Source organism: Cydia pomonella, chromosome 17 (genome assembly GCF_033807575.1).
Source record: "Cydia pomonella isolate Wapato2018A chromosome 17, ilCydPomo1, whole genome shotgun sequence".
NCBI classification, from domain to species: Eukaryota; Metazoa; Arthropoda; class Insecta; order Lepidoptera; family Tortricidae; genus Cydia; species Cydia pomonella.
The window spans coordinates 7,478,580-7,494,457 of NC_084719.1; the positions used below are offsets into that span (position 1 = coordinate 7,478,580).

Sequence of the window (15,878 nt, forward strand, 5' to 3'; positions counted from 1 at the left end):
TGCCTGTGGAAACTTGTAATTGGCTTACTGTTTCTAATGTTTCTATTTCGCAACCTATTTTGTTACTCTAGCTGTAAGTTTTCCTAAGAAATAAAATAAAGAAATAAGTTAGAATCGGGCCGTAAATCGTAATAAGAAAATATCCTTGAAGTAAACAATATTAATTAAGACTCTTTGATTTATTCTTATTGCAATTGTAAATACCTGTAAATAATAATAATTCAGTTTAATTTTATTGTTAAAGCGATAATTTTTTAGGGTTCCGTACCCAAAGGGTCAAACGGGACCATATTACTGTCCCGCTGTCCCTTCGTCCGTCCGTCCGTCCATCTGTCACCAGGCTGTATCTCATGAACCGTGATAGCTAGACACTTGAAATTTTCACAAATGATGTATTTCTGTTGCCGCTATAACAACAAATACTAAAAACAGAATCAAATAAATATTTAAGGGGGGCTCCCATACAACAAAGATAATTTTTATGCCGTTTTTATAAATAATGGTATGGAACCCTTCGTACGCGATACCGACTCGCACTTGGCCGGTTTTTTTAATACCATAATGGTACTTTCTTGTGTCATAATATTATCGACATGGACTTCACACTTTTATAAATAGAAAATTTTAAAATTACAGCAGAGTACCAAACTTGACATGCCCGTGTATTTAGTAACCAGTTTATATTCATTTTATACTACAAATCTTGATGCGATGCGCACGTTGCTCCGACGCCCAAGTGGTCGGAGCGACGTGCGAATCGGATCGAGTGTGATAGCGCTAATGCATATTTATTTTATGCTCCTAATTCATCTCATAATTTAATAAAATAATGATCTGTTACAAAATATTTAATCTGCTAACATTTACACTTTCTATTTCATTTTGCGTGTAAACGTAATAAACTTATTTTTCTAACAGCGAATTCACAACACGTGTCAAATCAAATACCTACACGTTGGTTTGTCATTTAACATGACATGACAATAGCCTTTAGATGTTTGTCATTCATTAGAAATTCATATTAAGCGACGTGGTCATATAGCGGTGTGTTTTTATTAAAACACGAGTATCGAATCTGGGGGGCGATTATTTAATTTTGATTGCTCGATTTCGTGTTCTTCCGTTAATAATATCCCCACTGCCAGGAATTTAAATAATACTAATAGAATTGAAAACGAATGGTCAATCCCACTAGATTAGATTCCAATTTCTATCGCTCGTATTTCTAACATAGCGTTTCACCGTTTTCCCACAGATTTTCGAGTACGAAATAGAGCGCTCGAAATTTAAAAATTGCCCCATGCCCTGTACATATAAGAATGATTAATATGAATGTCATATATGTCTTATATCATTTTTAGGGTTCCGTAGCCAAATGGCAAAAAACGGAACCCTTATAGATTCGTCATGTCCGTCTGTCTGTCCGATTCTGTCACAGCCAGTTTTTTCCGAAACTATAAAAGCTGTACTGTTCAAACTTAGTAAGTGGATGTATTCTATGAACCGCATTAAGATTTTCACACAAAAATAGAAAAAAAAACAATAAATTTTGGGGGTTCCCCATACTGAGAACTTTTCCCAAAAAATCTTTTTTCATCAAACCCATACGTGTGGGGTATCTATCGATAGGTCTTCAAAAATGATATTGAGGTTTCTAATATCATTTTTTTCTAAAATGAATAGTTTGCGCGAGAGACACTTCCAAAGTGGTAAAATGTGTGCCCCCCCCCCCCCCCCGTAACTTCTAAAATAACAGAATGAAAAATCTAAAAAAAATATATGATATACATTGCCATGTAAACTTCCAGCGAAAATTGGTTTGAACGAGATCTAGTAAGTAGTTTTTTTTTAATACGTCATGAAATTAAAAAAAATTTTTTTTTTCATCATACCCATACGTGTGGGGTATCTATGGATAGGTCTTCAAAAATGATATTAAGGTTTCTAATATCATTTTTTTCTAAACTGAATAGTTTGCGCGAGAGAACCTTCCAAAGTGAAAAAAAGTGTGTCCCCCCCCCCCTGTAACTTCTAAAATAACAGAATGAAAAATCTAAAAAAAATATATGATATACATTACCATGCAAACTTCCACTGAAAATTGGTTTGAACGAGATCTAGTGAGTAGTTTTTTTTTTAATACGTCATAAAATTTAAAAAAAAAATTTTTCATCAAACATATACGTGTGGGATATCTATGGATAGGTCTTCAAAAATGATATTTAGGTTCCTAATATCATTTTTTTCTAAACTGAATAGTTTGCGCGAGAGACACTTCCAAAGTGGTAAAATGTGTGTCCAAAGTGGTAAAATGTTGAACAAGATCTAGTAAGAAGATTTTTTTTTCATACGTCATAAATTGTACGGAACCCTTCATGCGCGAGTCCGACTCGTACTTGGCCGCTTTTTTTTTTCATTTTATTTATAATAACAGTACAGATATCATAACAGTTGCCCAATGTGATAGTGTAGCAAATATTATCCTAGATACATAAAGTTAATTATGATTTATCGTATCAAACTTAATAATAAACGCACCTTTATGCTACCAAAAACCTCTCGATTGGTTGATAACTCTGACGAAAATACATGACGTCGTATTTCATTGATTGATAGTACCTACTACGGGCAATAGTTATTATCTTATCGTATAGTTTCGGAAGCCCTTACGGATACACTTCGACCCATAGGGATCTTTTGTGCGATTGCCCCCTTTAAGAATGATCCTTCAACTACTCAACTTACTCAAGTACTTTTTCGACCATCTCCAAGTGGCAGATGACGGAGCGATTTGAATTCCAGATAGTCTGCTCCAAAGTCCTTCATTCTCTGCCATGCGAGGGCCTGACATTCACACATTTTAAGTGTCTTACTGTCTCTTCCTCGTTGCCATACATTAGACAATCGGTATTTTCAGAGTGTCTCATCTTGGCCAAAACTACTTTGACCCCGTAATGGCCAGTAAACACTTCCCGGCCAGTTGTCTTTTGCCAAGTTTCCATAGCGTTTTACTCCAACCGAAGTCTACTCTTTACATGAAGAGCTTTTAGTGCTTTAGACCCGTCAGACTGTCCCATTTTTGTTGTGTTGGACTTAGTATGGTCTCTGATAGCCGTTATAATGGTTCCCTATGAGAGCCCCACAAATGGTTCCGGACCTATAAGGTTGCTTACAGATCCGGCTTTAGCAAATTCATCTGCACAGTCATTGTCTATTAAACACTCGTACCCTGGGATCCATACAAGTTGCACTTTTTTTGCCTGCCAAGCTTGTTCAGAGCTTGGACGCAATTGTATACCAGTCTTGAGTCCACTCTAGGCGCCTTGAGCACAGCTTGACTGTCGCTGAGTATATATAGGTAGATATTCCTCCCTTGGGTCTGCCTAACTTATAATTCTCATGTACAGGCAATTATAGCGATTGTCTCGACTTGGAAGACAGCGGCGTAATTGCCCATGCTTACACTACTACCAAAGTTATTTTGCATAAATGTCTGCCCCCATACCAGATACTGTTTTGGACCCGTCTGTGTACCATATGATGTCGTTGACGTCAGAAATTGGTGCTTCAAGACCTTCAGTCCATTCAGCCCTTGTTGGAACTTTAACACAAACTTGAGTTGCATCTTATCGCAGCCCATATTCGTTATCCTTTCCATGAAATTGTCACATTCCATGTTTGTGTGTTTAGTCTCTGGCTTGCTATCGCTCCAGAGGCCATTTGCGCGCCTCAGATTGTAGTAGCGGCGGAAAGTCTACACCTAACGGGCTTTAACGGGCTATGGAAGTTATTAAGTATTTATATTTGTAGGAAAGTCCCTCGCCTACTTCATTTTGTCAATGATTTTATTTTAAGTCTCTCATTTGAAGAGTCAGTGACCAGTTATCATTCCGATTTCGGAAAATGGTTATGTTTCAAAATAAGGTCTACTCGTAATACCAAAAAATAAAGAACAATAGAGACAAAAGCTTTTACTGCCTATGAGTAAAGGTTATGCGACTTTCTTGTGGATATTATAAAATAAACGGACTTTAAAGCCTAAACTTTATTTATCTATATGTTAAATAAAACCTACTTGTATGATGAAAAGAATAATCCAAATTGCAACTGTTGCAATGTCCACAGAAAAGACACTGGTTTTCCCAAACTTTACCCAATAGGCTCAAGGATCATTTTTTAGTTTCATGGTATCCTTCGATCAGATGTGTTTTAGAATCAAATACTGTCTATATGGGACCCATTGCATTAAAGCAATACAAAAGTCAGATATTATAGTCAAAGTCCGACTTTCGTATTTCACCCGCCAAACGCTCCTAACAAAACGATAAGTAATCGTGACGTCACGGACACTGAAAGCCCATCCCAGCCCAAAGCAAGAAAATTGCGATTTTGACGATGAAATATTGTGTTTAAGTATATAGTTAGATTACTATACACTATTTTTTGAACAAAATGTAAGGAATGAATTACCCTTACTTTATTCATTTTCGGAAGTAAAAAATAAACAAATTTCGAGTGGCACAGAGAGCCATAGAGCGCGCCATGCTCGGCATCAAACTTCAAGACCGAGTGAGGAATGTCGAGATCCGTCATCGCACCAAGGTGCAAGATGTTGGACACGTCATTAGCAAATTAAAATGGAGCTGGGCGGGACATGTTGCCATGTAGAGTGATGGCAAAATATTAACGGAATGGTGGCCGCTTTCAGACGAATAGAGTGCCTGGCGTCCGTTGGCTCGTTGGGTGGACGACATTCGGAAGATTGCTCAGCAGTGGGCGATAAAAGGCTGATATGATGATGATGATGATGAATAAAAGACTTGAATTATGAAACTTTCAGGTCCTGTATTTTAATTGGTGTTGTGATCAATTGCTCATTTACTATCTATTTTACTAGATTTTGTTATAAAATTCAACATATGTCATCATTCCTATAACGGGACAATACGAGTAAGTACTCATCCTGAGAGAGCTTTGGCATTAATGAGTTGATGAGTAATGACTCACCAGAGCACAACTATAAAGTTTGAGCTGCACGAGTTTTTATTTTAAACGGTTTACGACTTTATCACACTGGCGATTTGCGATCGAATCTCGAATGCGTTAAAGTGTGTCCAAATTTAGCAAATATGATCGTATTAAATTGCGGACCTAATTAGCCGAACTAGTACTGCAAGGCTCGCATAAAGCACGCAATCTACAGCAAACTAGCATGAGTGAAATAGCGTTTATCATACGCCTGCTCATCATCATCGTAAACTTAAGAGCTGCGAATCTCCATGTATTTCTTTTCTTAGCCTTTTCCGGGGCAATCTGATACGACACGACGTTCACTTTCTCTAACTTGATTTATGTATATGCTCTTCTTGGCTTCCCTCTCTTCCTCTTTCTTTCAACTTCCCTTTCATGATTTTCTTGATGAATTCACCAAGTTGTAACAGGTGTCCCAACTTGTTCCCTGTTCTATTTTAAATACGACCTCTGTAAAAGTTGAAATGAAAAGCTGAACAAGAAAACACACTAGTGTATACTTACATTTTCAATTTAATCTGCCACAGATGCGAAATACCAGGCTGCGAAGGGCTATACAACGACACCTCATGGTTCGAATATTCGTTCGCTATCCCGATGACACCAGACAAGAAACACCTCGAGTCCTGCGTAAGATACGCGCCGATCGGCACGGGGTGCACGGTGGATCAGTTCAACACCAGCAAGATCGTGCCGTGTGAGAGATTCGTGTATGAGATTGATCAAAGCTTTATGCAAGAGGTGAGTGATATAGATATGCTTTTTACAAGAAGTGCAAACTTCAGGCTTAAGATATCTATATCTTGTGACGTCTATATTTATAAATTGTTTCACGAAAGTCTTGCCTACTGCTCAACATAAAATTTAGATGATGACTTATCATTATTAGGAGCATAGAAGTAATTAATACCCTTCCATCGTATATTGAGTTATTAGAGCAGATTTGTCAATAGTTACCTACAATGAAGTCTGAAGACCACGTTTTTCGTTACCTTAAGAGGAAAGTCCCCATTTTCCTCTCTGGATATTGATATTATGGAAAATATTTTTACATAATTTGATGTATATTAACAAAAGCTATGCCCCTAGATTTGAATTTTTAAGATTTTTGATTGTTATAAAAATTAAGAGCGAAAAATAGATTTCATAGATCTTTTTAAATGTTCTTAAGTTTTATAATAACTAAAAAATCGAAGATCAAACATAGGTGCATAGCTGTGGTCAATATACAACAACTAGTGTCAAAATATTCATCTAATCATCTCTAAATTTCTCAAAAGGATAGCTGCAAGAGATCCCCTTTAGGGATAAGTTTGGTACCTGCATATTCTTATATCTTTTACGTTTACCATCTCTTCAGTTCGACTTCGCCTGCCAAGAGTGGAAGCGCGCCCTAGTGGGCACCGTACACAACTCTGGGATGTTCGCCGCCATGCTCTTCACCGGCGCCATCTCAGACCGCTTCGGGCGAAAAATTGCCGTCGGGATCGCAGCGACCGCTTCGCTGGTCTTCGGGATCCTCCGCGGCTTTGCGCCAGATTACACCACTTATCTTGTTATGCATTTCTTCGAGGCCGGCTTTGGAGGTGGGCTTTATCCGTCGGCGTATGTTCTGAGTAAGTACCTGATGAATTGATGATTGACTCTTTGGTCCGGTCTCAGGTTGATGTTTCTCGTTGCATTGAACGTCTTTGTCTATGGGCATGTTGCTGTCTTTCCATAAAATATAGCGCGTATGGCGTCAATAGGAGACCAAGGTCTTAAGGTTTCTAAATAAAGTGCAATATAAATTTTAATGTCATGAAATCGAGAGAAGTTCCCACAGAGGTCTGTGGAAGTTCGTAATCCATTCGCATTGACTTTTGTTGGCATTGGCCGTTGTACAAATTGACAATTCATGCCAACACAATTTTTACGAAACAGTCGTATTTGTATTTTGGGAATTCCGACTTTTACAACACGACAAAGTAGTGTCTTTGTCGGTACTGCCGACTTGTTTACTTTTAATAATTCTATCTTTAATTGCGGACGCTTGAATTCAAACGAATTTTTTTATTAGGCAGAACAAGGTTGAACGCTTGGCAATAATATTATGCACGGATCTGATAAACTGAGCCCTCTTTTAAATCCGCTTTTAATTAGTTATAATCAAGTACTTTTATAAATTGTTAAACATTTCTTGAAAATATGTTACCAATTATATTAATAACTATAAAAGGGATCATTATTAACGTGATTAAAAGTTGCATTCGCTATAATTTTTTTGGAAACTCTTCATACCTGAAATCTTGTGACATGACACCGCGATATTGATTATAATATATGTACCAGTTTCGTTACTTAAATTATTTTGTTATAATCATAACATCTGCAAATATCATTTTTCTTCGGCGATAACGCCACTTATACGACTATATAAAAAAATTATATAATTTTAAATTATATACTGTTGAAGAACACATATTTTGCAACGTTACAACCGTGACCGTCTATTTCCATCAATAATAATGACCATACGGTCTCTATTGGTATTCGCATTTATAGAAATAAGAAACATTAATCATGAAATAAATAACACTTTATATGTCTGGCTCTATAAATAACCCATCAATGACTTTCATGACTCATAATAATTATCTTAATTATGCACCAACATTTTAATCTATCGCGGTTCGCATAGCAACCTAATAAGCAATATTATATCTTCGTTTCATGCAATAAAGTATATTTTCAAACTAGTGTTTGCAAATACGGTTATTAGGCTAATTAATCGCAGTAAAATTATACAGTAATGTTTATTGTTCTCTCAAATCAGCCTGCTGTTTGGATTATAATTAAAAATAAAATTATAAATTAATTGTTTTTTTTAATATATCGATGGACGGAAAGAAGTAATTTTTTCATTACTTGGGGGATAATTTGTTTGTTGTTCTAACAGACATATTTCGCTGATGGTGTTAAATTTAATATTTTCATCGAACCACATTAAGCAAGGTATATCTATTTTACTATCAACGATGTTAACTATATATATAATTCCATTCAATTCAAATTTGCCCACAGTTGTAGAGCTGGTCGGCCTCAAGCAACGCGTCATAGTATCAGCCATGTGCAACATGGCCTTCGTGATCGGCGTAGTCATCCTCTCCGGCATAGCCTGGTTCGTCAACAACTGGAGAACTTACGTCTTCATCCTCTACTCTCCTGCTCTCCTGGTCACATTATACGTCTGGTTCATGAATGAAAGTTCACGCTGGCTACTAAGCAAAGGAAGAAAAGACGAAGCGGTCAAAATATTGAAGTCTGCTGCCAAAATCAATAGATTAGACCCTAGAAAACTTGAATTAGACAATCTTGGAGATCCGCTTTTGAAATCAGAGAATCAAACTGATGATAAGAAATCTCAATTTTCCAAAGCTATTCGATCTTCTATAATATGGAAGCGTCTACTGATCTGCATGTTTTTGTGGATGACTTGTTCTTTTGTGTACTATGGAATGACGATAAACTCTGTGTCGTTGAGTGACAATAAGTATTTGAGCTTTATGCTGGTCACGCTGGTGGAGATACCAGCGTACGTGGTGGTGGCTTTAGTGCTGGACAGGTACGGGAGGAAGAAGACGTTGGTAGTGACCTACACGACTTGTGCTGCGACGAGCATGCTGTTTGCTTTCTTGCCAAAGGGTAAGTTACTGACAATATAAGAGTCCAGAGGGAAAACTATGAGAGTTCATATTAGCTGTTTTTTTTTTCTTTTATCTGTTTAGGTAACCCTTTGATCCTCAGACGCTTATCGCGTGCGGTGCGTCGTCGTAAACATTGCCGAAATGTACTAAGGTTCATATCGGACGCTTTATTTGATGTTTTTGGCGGTCAAAGGGTTAAGTTCTCTAAAACTAATTTTTCTTGTATGAGCCCTGTTATTCAGGCAAAATACTATTTTCATTTTTTAAAGATACAAAGTTATGGTACAGTATTAGGTATATCAAGAAGCTTTGAATGGAAAATATATGTATTATAATTTCGTAAAATGAATTGTCATAGTTTTCCACTTGGACTCTAGAATTATGATTGCCAAGCGATGGGCAATGCTATAATTAACTTCTTCACTTATCAATTATTTTTCACTTTTTAATAATAGAATAGGGAATTTCCCTATTGCAATATTACTCTGAGTAGGGGGCGCCACTAGCACAAGCAGTAAATCAGTTATTCGTAACAAATAATGTGCGAAAACTTGTCGTAAAACTGTTTACGGCGTAGTAAATATGTATGTGTAAATTACTCTATGGTTCACGGTTTGTGCTAGTGCTGCACTCTAGCAGCAAAATATTTCAGTAATACTCCCTATTATTTTAAAACATCCGTGATAGACAAAATCTACGTTATTTTCTTATTCTCCTTGTATTTTAATGAATCCGGGTTTTAACTAGTCGGAAAATAATTCTTTCCTCTATCATTATTTTTTAATACGTAACTAAATTAAAAATGGGTACCGTCAACCGGGGTGAATAGGAACAGCTGGGTTAAATAGGGACAAAACTTAAAATGTGATTTATCTGACAATTTTTTAGAAAATACCCACATAAATAGTATCATACAAATTCTACTATTATTTTCAATCGAATGATATATATTTTGTGTAAGTATTTTTTAAGAAATTGTCAGGAAGATCACTTTTTAAGTTTTGTCCCTATTCACCCCAGCCGTCCCTATTCACCCCGGTTGGTGGTATATATTAATTTGTGAACTATGGGTGTGGGCCTTATACTGGGGTTCCTTTGATCGCGGGAAACATTGATTATCGATTTTTAAGAAATAGGGAGTTGATTTCTGAACGCACTTAAGAATATTATGATGTGGTTAGCAACCTTAACAAAAATAGGTACACAATGAAAGCGTTCAGTTCATGGAGTGTGGAATAAAAGGAGGAACATCTCTATGCATGAAAAGTGTGCATCAAAAAATAAATACCTATTTAATATTAATATTAAATAGGCGGCGCCACAATAGACCGAAATAAAATGTCATAGACCCAGTGTTTATATAGATGTGCTATACGCGTGCGCCCGTGAGGGACAGAACATAGGCAATGCGACAAAATTAAAAACACATTTTAACATTCCTGACAACATACCCAAAACAACCTACGTAATTTGGTCGGGTTATTTGTTGCCCCTCCCCCATTTCATCTCTATATTATTATACCTCTATGGTTCATGTAATCCATGAGCCTACCTAGCGCCACCGGAGAGATTAGGAACTATTATTTAAACTTGAAAGCTGGTCACTTTTGCAATAGTTCTGCCATAAGAGATTTTCCTCCTTCTAATTCCACACTTCATAGTTCAGTTCAGAAACCAATTCCTTATAGTTTAAATATCGACGATCAATGCTTTCACGCGAACCAATGTATCGATCGATGGGGATGTGAAGATATTTATTTGGATATTTAATTTCGAGTACCAGCCTGGTACTCGAAATTAAATGTCCAGATAAATATCTTCACATTTCCAATGGAACTCGACGATTAACAACAGTTATGTCACAAAAAACACGTGTCGCTATTAAACGTGACATGACATAGTTACAAACCATACACAAACAACAAATCATGTGAACACAATGATGTATTTGTTGTCGGTTGTATGCACAATGAGGTGACACTTTAAATTACCGATCATAAAATAACCATAAACAACTTTTAAAGTACTTTGTTAATACCGACAGCTAGAGCGTAGCAGAACATTTATTATGCTACTATTACTTCCCTTTACCGCATATGCAACCATATATGGCAGTTATAATATTCAACTATATTGATACCTATTAAAGTTAAAATTCAAACAAATTATTTTTATGACATGCGTTAAGGGGTTCATATCTATAAGTTGTATGGGGTGATAAAATCAATAAAGTCAGGAACAAAAAATGTTTTTTAATATAAATTATTTAAAAATCAATTTATTGCGTAGGTACGAAAAAAATGAAATTAAAAAAATCTGTAGTAAGCCTCATGGACTCTCTTAGCAACATATAAATATAATACCTGGGTAAACATTATATTATAATAATCTACAAATAAATAATTACTACAATATAACAGAGATGTAAGGCTCTATGGTTAATAAAAGGTGGTGTAAAAGGTCCCCAATGTCAAAGTACTAATACTAATAAGATTTGATGGTGTAAAGTGTCTACAAGTGGCATATTGTTTTTATTTCTTTTACCACAGATAAAAATACAGTCACAAAAAGGCTCAAACTTAAATAATTAACAATAAATTTCAATTACACTAATTTAATAAATTTTTAATTAATTATTTTTGTATTTTTTATTTAATTTGGTTTTTATTTTTAATTTTTTTACTTAACATTTATATTAAATAATACATAATACATAACTTACCGACATTAATACACATGCGTACACATCACACATGTTAGGTGAATATAACAAGGGATCAAACGTTAAAATCCATCAAGTCGATTGAGTTATCAATGTTATCATGTCAAACAAGATATTCTTCTTCTTCTAAATATGAGTAATTAATTATGTATAAAGCGAAAACTTCTGCAGACAAAACATAGAAATACCTAAATGGAAAGTAGAAATATTCACTGCCTTAGGCGAGGCTCGAACTTACGACTCTGGATCGCTAGCCCATCGCTCTGCCAACTGAGCTACTGAGACTTCACTCGGCGACAGCGAATATTTCCACCATGGGCCCATTTCTCGGACGGTATTAGACTAATATTATTAGTCCACGAACTGAGGCCCATTTCTGGAACGGTATTAGTGTGTTGCCATGGTAACCCATAAAATTTGACAGTTCGTGGACTAATAATATTAGTTTAATACCGTTCGAAAAATGGGCCCCAGTATTAGACTAATATTATTAGTTTGTTACCCATACGGCTTGACAGTTCGTGGTCTAATAATATTAGACTAATACCGTTCGCCAAATGGGCTCCTCCCCTCCTGGGCAAAACCAACTTAAATATGACGTCGGTTCTAGAGCATAGAAATTCAACTATTTAAATAAAAAATTACAAAGAACCCGATAATATCGACCCGTTCAAATAGCGATTACAATTAAGTATTATTAATGTCGGTAATAAGCTACTTCAAGGAAAACATTGCCTCGATAAAGTTAATACATCTTATTACGTAGCGTATAAAAAACAATGATCTACCATACCGGTTTTTGTTTATTGTTAAATCCATCTTCAAGTTTTTTTTTACCCTACAAGGACGATCTTTATGAGGAAAACCATATTTCATAACTATTTAAAAAACAAGATAACGATTTGGCTTCGAGTCGTTAGATTTATTTAAGTACTTAACATTATTATCCAAATTCGTGAAATAAATATACCTATTTGTAGATGGTATCATTGCATAATTAAACAGAATATAAGGATGATGATACATGATGAATTTTACAACAAAATTGAATAGATAGAAAGCAATTTATCACAATAAATAAGAAACATAAAAAAATAAAATTAAGTATACCATTCAGATTTATTCAATTAATTTCAATTCAATTCTCAACAATAAATATTGTGTCGAACATAATTACTTAATTATTAAAATTATCTACATTTTACCTATTAAAAATTAAAATAAATATTGAAGATAATTATGAAAATTACAATTACAATGTCGACAGATTTACAAAATTATTAGAATAAAAATTCACAGTACATTTCCAATTGAACAATCAATTACTAGAAATTACAAATGCCAATCTCAAGTCAAATCAAATGTCAGTCTACTTAAAAAAATACTACAGTCTACTGAATAAATTCCTATAACAATAATAAAAATATTAACAATTGATTTCAATATTGTAGACAAGTGTCTTAGAGAAAACACTAGCCTTGATCGTCTGTTGAAAAATCTGCTATAGAGTACTAGGATTTTTTTAAAGATACTGTTTGAGCCTTGCATTAAACAATTTTAATTTAAAATAGATTTTAGTTCGATTGGTAACTTTCCTTAAATGTCATGCCCGAATCGATACCCCGAAGTTAACGGTTGAAAAAACACCGTATACGCGTTTTATTATTACACACTTTTATTAAGCTTCATTACGTATATCACTAAAATTGTAACTAAATTTTTTACCACTGCCCAGTATCTGATTCAGTTGAAATTTGAAACACTACAGTCATTCCGATGACTATGCAATAATTTGCTAACATGGAGCTGATCTAATAATACAAATCGGGAGGACCACAGGAACACATCGAGTTTAGACTCATTATAGAAAGGTCTCGAGAAGTACTTGATAGACATGCATATGAGAAGAAGTACTAATGGAAATATTAGAACAAATTAACTTATTTTCAGAAAATATTTTTATTTGTTTTTGTTTCAAGTAGAAACAAAACTACTACTACTACTACTGGTACTATTTAAATTAAAAACTGAAATAAATCATATAATAAGAAAAAGTGACAAAGGCCTCCAGTGCCCTACGCTGGGGGGCGCCATAAGGCTAAGAAATACATATACTTGGAAAAATTCGACCTATGCCGCCGTGATCCCGGTGGCCGAATGGCTGAGGCATCTGGCGCGATAGCATAGGAGTAGTGTTAGTAAAGACTCGAGTCGTTCGAGTCATATGCTTTAAAACTCGACTCAGTTTTTCATACTGACATATTAAGTCTTAACTCGTGTTCTTTTCATCTTGTTAGAGACTCGAGTCTTTTGTAGGGACTTGAGTCCTTTTCAGAGAACTCAATTTTTTTTATATGCAAAATTTCAAAATGCTTTGTCATTGAGTAATAAGTAAGTTAATAGCACACAAATAATACAATAACGCAAAATTTCTTTACTTTTATTCAGGTTAAACCTATGAAATTGTTGATAGTCTTTATTCCAAGGCTCGAGTCCTTTTGAGCTCTCTTAATAAAGACTCAATAAATGACTTGCCTCGGGACTTAAAAGACTCGGAATTTTTTTAAGCGTCGAGTTTCGTAAAAACGAGTCGAGTTATTCAAATTCAGACTCAGAGGCCTTGGTCACTTTTTCTTAGCATATGAAATTTATTTCAGTTTATGAGAAGAAATACTTTCACTCTGCAATAAGAGCGTGTGACACACAAATTTAAGTTAACTTTGCATACAAACCAGTGATTTATTATTTAATTATGTTAACTAGAACAGAACGCATGAAGTTTTATGAACGCCTATAAAGCTTCACGAACTCAATCCGATTCGACTTCAACATGTGTAGTGACACCTTTAACAATAAATTGCAGCCACAAACATATACAGTGTTCATTATCATCGTTGTGTAGATTAGTCCTACCTCAAACAGATAGTAAAACCACAAGCAATTCTGCAAACATATTAACGTAGATTATTTGCGTCAACACTAAACGTTACGATACCAAACTGCGAGAGATGATTGTTATATTGTTATGTTGAATATTATGCATCCATTGCACTTAGGTACCCTATATGACTACAGGATATTTATTTAGTCACCTGCAATAATTTACGGGCTGAATATATAGGTCATACACGTATTGAGCAATTTTTACTATGGGACCTATCCTGGAATCGCGAGAAAAATTTACTCCCATAGAAAATGTCAAGGTCAGACGACCGAAAAAATTTTTTTCGCGATTTACTGAGCAACTTTTACTATGGTATCAACGAGGAAATCGCGAGAAAAAATTGGCTGTTTCATACATTTTGTATATGCATGCATTGTAGTAGGTATTAGGTAAGTACCCTAAAGTTATAAAAACGGATAGCATCAGAATAAGGACGCAGGCGTAAAGGGGGCGCGGCTATCGTCTATAAGAGCGCCTTAATAAATATTTTAAATAAGATAGACTATGTGTCCTGTATACCGCGGTAGATAATCATCTTTAACAATGTTAGTAATTTCTATAGTCAGCCAACAAAATGTTTCAAAAATCGTAGCGCTGTTTCAGATTATAATACATTTGCCAAAAATTTATTTCGCGACCTTGAAGCCTTTTTTTGGAACTTCATCGATTCAAAACCTGATTTCTTGACTCTCGCTCGAAGAAAAAATCACGAACATAGATCTTGAACGCAACTTTAAAAAATGTAACAATTAAAAACTTCTAAAAATGCGCAAATGAAATGTCAAAGCTTTAGTGTACAGATATTTTTGAGCACTCTCACTCGTACACATATCTTTTGTGGCGCCATTAAAATATTGCCGATTCAAACTGCAGTATTTTACCCTATTGTAAAAATATGCAGTTAGTTCCGTTTGTCCTTTCGGCAAAATAACCATAATTATGTTATTAGCATAGCAATTACGGGCCAAATAGCAGAGGTTATCAAAAGCGTGAGAATATAATGAAAAAAATATTCTCACGACTGTCAGTTATTTTGAATTAAAGAGGAATGTTTTTGCATTAAATTATGCTCAACATTGTTGTAGAATTTACAATAATTAATGTTCGTACCTATACGACTATACCACTTAGGGATTGCAATCCGGATTATTCGAACTTCGAAAATCCGGATTATCCGCGAATTTTTCAATCCGTTTAAAAATCCGGATTTTTAAACCGCAATCCGAATTTTTGGATTTTTGACAAACTATTATACAATTGTATTTTGCACCATTAAAATGTTCTGATTACTGAAAATACGCATCAAGCGAGTTGTCTGGCCGTGTGGCAGCACTGCTGCCCGAGCGCTCGCTCACTGGCCTGGGGCCTTACCCCCTCTGCTCCGCGCCGCGGCCGCCGCACCGGAGTCGCGCGACCCACCGACCGTGCCGAAAAGATGCGACTTTATTGACGGCAGACGCTAGTTTAAAGTTAATGATAAACACTTTGGAAAGCT

At 35.3% G+C, this 15,878-nt stretch overlaps 1 protein-coding gene across 2 annotated transcripts in view; it reads left to right on the top strand.

Annotated features, from left to right (window-relative positions):
- Positions 1 to 15,878, top strand: part of LOC133527137 (solute carrier family 22 member 1-like) — a 61,828-nt gene that overhangs the window by 39,556 nt on the left and 6,394 nt on the right. For both annotated transcript variants that reach the window (XM_061864025.1, XM_061864023.1), the window contains exons 3-5: positions 5,559 to 5,772; positions 6,392 to 6,647; positions 8,095 to 8,715. In XM_061864025.1, the coding sequence (XP_061720009.1) occupies positions 5,559 to 5,772; positions 6,392 to 6,647; positions 8,095 to 8,715 (1,091 nt within the window). The remainder of the gene's footprint in view (positions 1 to 5,558; positions 5,773 to 6,391; positions 6,648 to 8,094; positions 8,716 to 15,878) is intronic.